This window comes from Chenopodium album, chromosome 12, assembly GCF_948465745.1.
Source record: "Chenopodium album chromosome 12, dcCheAlbu1.1, whole genome shotgun sequence".
Classification (NCBI taxonomy): domain Eukaryota; kingdom Viridiplantae; phylum Streptophyta; class Magnoliopsida; order Caryophyllales; family Amaranthaceae; genus Chenopodium; species Chenopodium album.
This window is the reverse complement of record NC_137845.1, coordinates 52,151,660-52,159,084: the sequence shown is the minus strand read 5'-3', so window position 1 is coordinate 52,159,084 and position 7,425 is coordinate 52,151,660. Positions and strand designations below refer to the sequence as shown.

The 7,425-nt window shown below is 34.3% G+C and overlaps 1 protein-coding gene and 1 long non-coding RNA gene across 2 annotated transcripts in view; one reads left to right on the top strand and one right to left on the bottom strand.

The window, feature by feature from the left end:
* The window catches only part of LOC145571327 (protein FAR1-RELATED SEQUENCE 8-like), a 1,259-nt gene extending 555 nt beyond the window's left edge, over window positions 1–704 (top strand). Inside the window, exons 2-3 of the mRNA XM_081630381.1 lie at window positions 85–297; window positions 363–704. Coding sequence (XP_081486507.1) covers window positions 85–297; window positions 363–704 — 555 coding nt within the window. The remainder of the gene's footprint in view (window positions 1–84; window positions 298–362) is intronic.
* A 2,537-nt stretch (window positions 705–3,241) lies between these two features.
* Window positions 3,242–4,745, bottom strand: LOC145572581 (uncharacterized). Its single transcript, XR_014096884.1, has 3 exons — window positions 4,477–4,745; window positions 3,695–4,305; window positions 3,242–3,614 (listed from the first exon to the last, which is right to left on the bottom strand). It is a non-coding gene; the product is annotated as an uncharacterized LOC145572581 (long non-coding RNA).
* Window positions 4,746–7,425: the final 2,680 nt, after the last annotated feature.

The following is a 7,425-nucleotide window of genomic DNA, read 5'->3' as shown; positions in this document are numbered from 1 at the left end:
CGGAGGAAACGAAAGTCCAAGAAATGTGAATGCAAAGCAAAGATCTATGCAAGTGTCAATCAAGAGGGATAATGGATACTGAAGAAAGTAGTGCTTGATCATTCACACGATCTGAATCCTGGGGGAGCGAAACTTGTGAAGGAGTATCGAATGAAGCATTTTACTTCAAGAGCGAGGAAAAAGTTAATCAAATACTTTGAAGAAGGCGTTCATGTTTCTCAAATCCATGGCTGCCTGGGCACAGAGTTAGATGGTACAGATACCTTACCTTATACAGTCAAAGACTTGCAACATGAGGTCTACAAAAATCGGCGTTTGAAAATATAAGGTAGTGATTGTAGTGCTATGATGAATTATTTCAGATGATGCAAGCTGGTAACCAAAACTTTTACCATTCTCAAAGGTTGGATGATCAAGGCCGGTTAAAAGACGTGATTTGGGTTGATGGCCGTAGTCGGGCTGCATACGAGGAGTTTAGGGATGTGGTTTGTTTTGATGCCACCTACCTGACAAATGAATATGATCTTCCTTTTGTGAATTTCGTAGGTGTTGATCACTATGGCCAATCGATACTTTTGGGGTATGCTTTGGTGTCTCATGAAGATTGCGATACATTCCGGTGGGTGTTCAAGGAATGGTTGGCATGCATGAATGACAAAGCTCTGCAAGCAATACTCAGCCCACAGACCAAGCTGCAGCCATGAGGAAGCCGCTGGAGGAAGTGATCCCCAAAACTCGCCACCGTTGGTGCATTTGGCACATTATGCGAAAGATCCCAAAAAACTTGGTAAATGCAAAAGGTATATGTTATACATTATTATTCACTTGCATGTGTTCTTTGAAGTTATCTACGTGGTTATGATTTATTATTTAATTATTACTAACAAATGGTTTATTACTCTATTTTTTTAATTAAGATACATAAAAAGCAAGATGAAGGTAATTGTTTACGAGAGTTTTAATGTTGATGAGTTTCATAGTCTGTGGAATGCATTTGTGGTTGAGTACAAATTGGAAAGCAACCCGTGGTTGAAGAGTTTGTACGCGGAGCGTCATATGTGGGTGCCTACTTTCATGACAAATTATTTCTGGGCAGGGATGAAAACAACGCAAAGGGTAAAGAGTAACAACAGTTTCTTCGATGGTTTTGTTACTCGGAACACAAAGTTGTTTGAATTTCCCCATAAGTATGCAAGAGCAATGGAGAAGCGGGTAAAGGGTGAGACTGAAGTGATGTAAAATGCGGCAAGTACATAAGGAGACTTGTCAGTGGTTTCACGGTAGAAAAGCTTTTCCAGAAACTATACACCGATACCAAGTTCCAGGAGGTTCAAAATGAATGCACTCGGATGATGTACTGCTACCCTCAGCAGGAAAGGGTAGTGTCAGAGGATGTAATTGAATACGTGCTTGAAGACCATGTGTGGATAGTTCCAGAAGGTAGTAGTGAGGAGAAATTGACTGATCGGCGAAGACTATACCATGCCACCTTCAACATAAAAACCAAGGAAATTGTTTGTGATTGCCGCAAATTTCAGACCCACGGAATAATGTGCAAGCACATAATTAGGATCCTCGATAAGAATCATGTTTATGACATTCCACAACTTTACGTTGTTAATCGTTGGCGTAAAGATATCCTTAGAAAACATACTCGGGTAAAGGTATCTTATCATGATCCCAATAAGACAAAAGAGGTTAAGCGCTACAACAAGTTGATGAATGTTTTTGAGCAAATCTGTGATGAAGCGGCAATGGTTGATGAGGCCACCGTGGATATGGTGCTAAAGAAACTTGATCCAATAAAACAGGAAATTAGTGAATGTAGGAAGCGTAAGTTTGATCAAACTGTTGAAATTATGTACCCGGGAGATGGGGCTCCAAATGTCTTGCCAAGCTCCACTGATGTTCGTACTACCTCTTCAGTGAAGCCTCCCAAAAAAGGTGGCACATTGCCCTCAACATTGCCTTCCTTGGGTCATAGTGGATCAGTTTTGGTGAAGGACCCTGAGCGCAAGAAAAGAGGCCGTGGAAGGCCTAAAGGATCCCGTCATAAAGGGCTTGCTGAAATTGGGTATAAGAAGCCCTATAGGAAGAAACAGATAAATAAGGTTGTTACTCAAAATGCATTGCTTTGCAGTAAATTATCATTAGATAAAATCCAATACTAATCAACAATTATGTTGATTATATTGCAGGTCCCCATTAACGAAGGCCCCCCACCTCATGCTGAGAGACCATTATGTCAAACACCCGAGATAAAAATGGTAGTATGTTCATTATTTGTTTTTTTTAACATATGTTCTTATTAATTGTCAATTTAATTACATATTGGTTCGGTGTATGTGCAGGGGCGTCGAATTCGTCGTCCCCCTCAACGGTTTGGCCACGACATAGCTCCATTACACACCATCCCCGACGACGAAATGCTTGTGGTTGGATCCTCATCTGACGGGTCGGACACTTTCTAGGGCCTGCACCACAGAAGGTGGAAGCAACTTTATGACATCCTAATTTGGAACATTGTTTGCGGAGGCTCATGTTACTTTAATTACTTATCTTTGAATAGACATGGAAGTTTATTTATATTCTCTAGACCTGACACTCTATTCTCATTAGGAATGATGTTGTGTTGTTACGTTTGATTGCATGAACTGTAATGACGAAATTTTAAAGATTTAGGCGCAATTCCTATGTGTTCTTATATGATGGTTCCTATCCTTGTTTGATATTAGCAAAAAGTATATTACAAGAGAATGTCTTTACAACAAACATAATTAAGCTAACATATTGCACAACTACAATATAATTTTCACTCCATCGCTAGTGAAGCTGAAATTTATGGTGTGAGTGTTCTTGGACTTGTCTTCACTTGTCTTCCACATTAGAATTGAAATTAATCATCCGAATTCAGTTTTACTTTTCAATTCAATTATTCCAGTAATGTTGTTACTCCATTTTCTGGAGGAATCAAAGAATCGAAAGTTTAACAGAAGAAGGTAAATAGTGAAAGAAAAAAATAAAATTGCTATAGGTTATTAATACATACAAAAGCATCAGAAATTCAGAACTGACCTTGCCCAACAAGCATTGCAGAATAGATGTCTAGTAAGTTATCTGTTCAAAGTTATCCCACAAAGTAATATGTCCAACAAAACTCAAGCTTAGCTCATAGGAGGTTTTCAACAATGAAAAAATTACTGACTCCCGGAAAAGTTAACACACAGATGCAACACATAATCAAGCTTGCCAAGGAAAGATGTATTAGTATGATGATCAGATAATTCTATTAGGAACCTAATTAAGCCTATTAAAGATATGAAATGTTTCTGCATTATAATAATTAATTCTAATGCTAATCTGTGGAATAATCCCTCAATCAGTAGTTAGTTAGCTTGTTCACTGTGTAATCTTTGAAGCAAAACAAGTTGGAATAGATGAATAGAGGTGCATATTGGGACTTTTCATTGTGTAAGTACCTTTTGGAGTAGCTTTGCGGCATAGATTGCAGTTAATGGTGTTTGTTCTGCACTCTTCAAAATAATTGTATACCTGCATGCTAAGGTAGGCGCAACCTTCCACACAAACATGAGAATAGGGAAATTCCACACAAACTAAAGACACTTCATCTCATTAGATAAACACACATTGATAAACACACAATGCTAACACCTTAGCCTGTTTCAACACTCACCTGCATAATATCTCATTAGACAAACACACATTGGTAATTTGGCTGCAGCTTGCTCATTGGTAAGTCTCAAGGGCAGCTATCTCATCAGTATGCTACTCAATGACTCTAGAGCAGTTGAACATACAACACTTTAGCCAGTTCATAAATTGTAATTTACACATATCAATTTTCAAATTCCAAGACCAATATTAACAAGAAATATGCTGCTTAAAATTTAAATTGTTAAACTCAACCAAACTGATAGAAAATTGGTCATTCATAACCAATTTTTTGTATAAAAGAAGATTCACAATTATAAAAAAAAAATAATAATGCAGCTAAACAAATCTTAGATTATAGAAATGTATAATGAAAAAAATAAACAATTAATTGAAAAAACAACAAATTATTCAAATAATACCAGAATTTAGCGACTTGACTAAGGAATTTGAGTAGCGAACCAAACTAATTGTGCTTCAAACCCTAAATTAAATATAATGAGACAATTAATTAGCAGTAAATCCTAGATTGTGAAATTGAAATTTGATAATTTAACACATTACCTAAGAAGGTGCTTCAGCAGAGGAAAAAGCTCAGAGGCTGCTTCAACGGAAGAGAAAGCTCAGAACTCGCTGTAATCACGAAAATCAAAAGCTTAACTCCATAAATTTCGCATAATATGCAACAAATTTCGAATCCTAACAACAATTTATATTCCAATAACAACAAAAATTCGAACAAATTAACTAGTGGTAAACCCTAGATTTTGAAATTGATATATTCGATAATTTAAGAAATACTACCTGATAAACCGATTTGATGGAGGAGCTACTTCAATTGGAGGAGAAAGCTCAGAGAAGCTTCTTCAATGGAGAAGAAAGCTCGAAAATCGCTTCAATGGAGAAGATAGCTCAAAATCCGCTTCAATGGAGAATACGAAGAATGAGTGCTCATATTGTGAGGAGATAGAAAGATTTTAGAATTTTATATTTTTGGGTTAGTTTTAGTGTTTTACTGAGTACTCGTCTTTGTTATTTGTGCGAGAAAGGAGCCAAGAAAGACAAATTTTTTCAATTCGTCCTCATTGTTTATCAAAGAGGGCGATTATTAAGGTTGCCTTGTTTAAAAAAGGGCAATTGTTTAATTTGTCCTTGTTGTTTGATCAAAGAGGGCGAATTTAGTTTTCTCGCCCTTATTGATCGAATAAAAGACAACGACTTATTTTTCGCCCTCTTTGATAACAATAAAATAGGGCGAGTTATGTATTCCCTGCTTGATGATTTATAAGAAGGAAAAATTCAAATTGCCTTCTTTGCCAAAGTAAAGTCGCCCCCCTTGAACTGTTTTCTTGTAGTGTTAATTCGATTATTTTTGTGTTTTGGATCCGAACAAGGTCAATTTGATCCAATCCGAAAATCAGAACTTATTAAAATATTCAATCTGATCCGATCGGATTTAAAGTTTGACTTCGATCTGAATTGATAATTCGGTTTGGATTTGGGAATTCGGTTTTTATCCGATTAATGTTCACCCCTAGTTATGCTTTTAAAAAAAACATATTTTTCTTATTAAATTGCACAAATATGTTTCATATCTTAACACTTCACAACAAATAAATGTTTCAATTTCATACAAAGGAAAAAGACAAAAATAATTTTTTTTTAGTTAAGACAAAAATAATTTTGTGGATTGAGAAGAAAGGTTTTTCAAGTACATTTTGAAGGTTTTATCCCTATCATTTTATGGTTTATTTTATTTTACTTTTTTTGTGAAGTTCTATGTTTTTTGAATTATGTCTAAAACTCCTCTAAAATTTTTAACAACATTTTAATCATTTACTTTAAATGAGTTTTTTTTTTTGGATTGTTAAATTTTTATTAGAACTTAATCTTATTAGAATGTCAAGTAATTCATTGAACATCAATTGGTGTAACCCAGTGAGGTTTAAACTAGGATTTTTTTGTTACTGATCGATTGAAAATTTCAGAACTGGGTGATTAAAACCACTTTCACCCGACAAATTAAGAGATTAAGATTAATTTTGAATTCAAATCGTGTTCGCCAAGCCATTTTAATAAATGTTGGATTGTATTATACACAATCAACTTGCAACTCTAGAATATAGATTACTCAATTAAATTCAAACATTTAACCCATAGTAATTGCACATAAATAGGAAAGGTTAAACCACATAACAAGATTAATTTAAAAGCAAAGTGCAGACTGGGCCTTATCTGTTTATGCTCCAGCACTACTACATTCATAGATCAGCACTACATATACAAAATGAAGATACCCACTAGCCTCATAATCTTGTCCATAATAGACATGAAAAATATAAAAACCCTAGAACTTGTTTTCCATCATCATTCCATGTTCGGCGACTGGTAGCTTATTCAAGTTCATCATCTTTACCCTGTCTTCCGTTGGATCTTTTGCCTCTTCCATCACAATCTTTTCAGAAAACCATGGGTTTGACTCTTACTAGAGCTACCTTTAATTCTCTTGAAACTCTTCATGTTGCGGATAATAGTCTTCATTCCCATAAACCTTTTTCGTTCCTTAACTGTATCCAGGGACCTTGGTGTGTCGTTCAAGTCAGGTAATGACACACCTTTGACGGAGGCTTGAACCGCCCCACCTAGACGTTCCGCAACCGTCGTCGGAGACAGGGCTGGCATTATGAGTTTCAAGTTTGTTACTGACAAGTCATCTTCAGCGATCTGAACTGACTCTTCCTCTGAGTTCAAGTACTCAACTTGTTCTACCAGCGGTTAAATAGTTCCAAAATAAGGTTGTTGGGGTTCATTAAATTCCAATCTTACGTGTGTAGCAGTGTCCTAGACTCCAAGTACATTTTCAAAATTCATGCCACAGTTACTTTCCAAGTGATTGGTTAACCATTTTTTAAATTTGGTACGCTGAACATATTTTTTCCTAATAACAAATATTATATGAAATAAGATAATATAAATATAATCAATCATCAATCAATAAACCTATACTAAAAGCGAATCTTAAATAACACGTGTCAAAGTGTGGTTAAAAAAATTCCCGCCTAATTTTTCTTTCCAAATTTCCCTTTTAATATAATTGATACTAATCATTAAATTTTCTTAAATTATTATTTTCATAGATGATTATAATAAATCAAGATATGTACATGATACTCCGTATATCATCAACTATTAATAATAATTAATTTACTTTTTTTAAACTAATACAAATAAATCGGAAAAAAAAAATCAATAAATATAATTTTAAAAATAAACTTTTTATACATAATAATTTATCATAAAATATACTTTATGTGTCAATTGATTTCATTAAACTTTAGTTATGATAGATTTTGAATAAAGTAGCTTAGTATTGCTCATGCCTGCACGGGCTCTAAACTAGTACTCCTAATAAACACTTATGAAAAGATTAGGATATTGCATAATATAGAACAATCTTATAATCTATAGAACCGAAGATTATTAGTTAACTAAAAATGTACTTCAGAATATTAGTCTACTAACTATTAGTCAACTTTTTTATTTTTAGTCTATTAATTGTAATTTAGAATCTACATACATGTTGCCAAATAATATAGTTCATAACTAATCTTAATTTTATGTGATAAATTATTGTCTAAAATAATTAAAAAAAAAATCTCATCTTTGAAAAACTTTAATCATCTGTGTCAAAAAAGAAAAACTTTAATCATCATCTGTATTTTTGTTATGATTTTCGGATCTAACATTCATTGA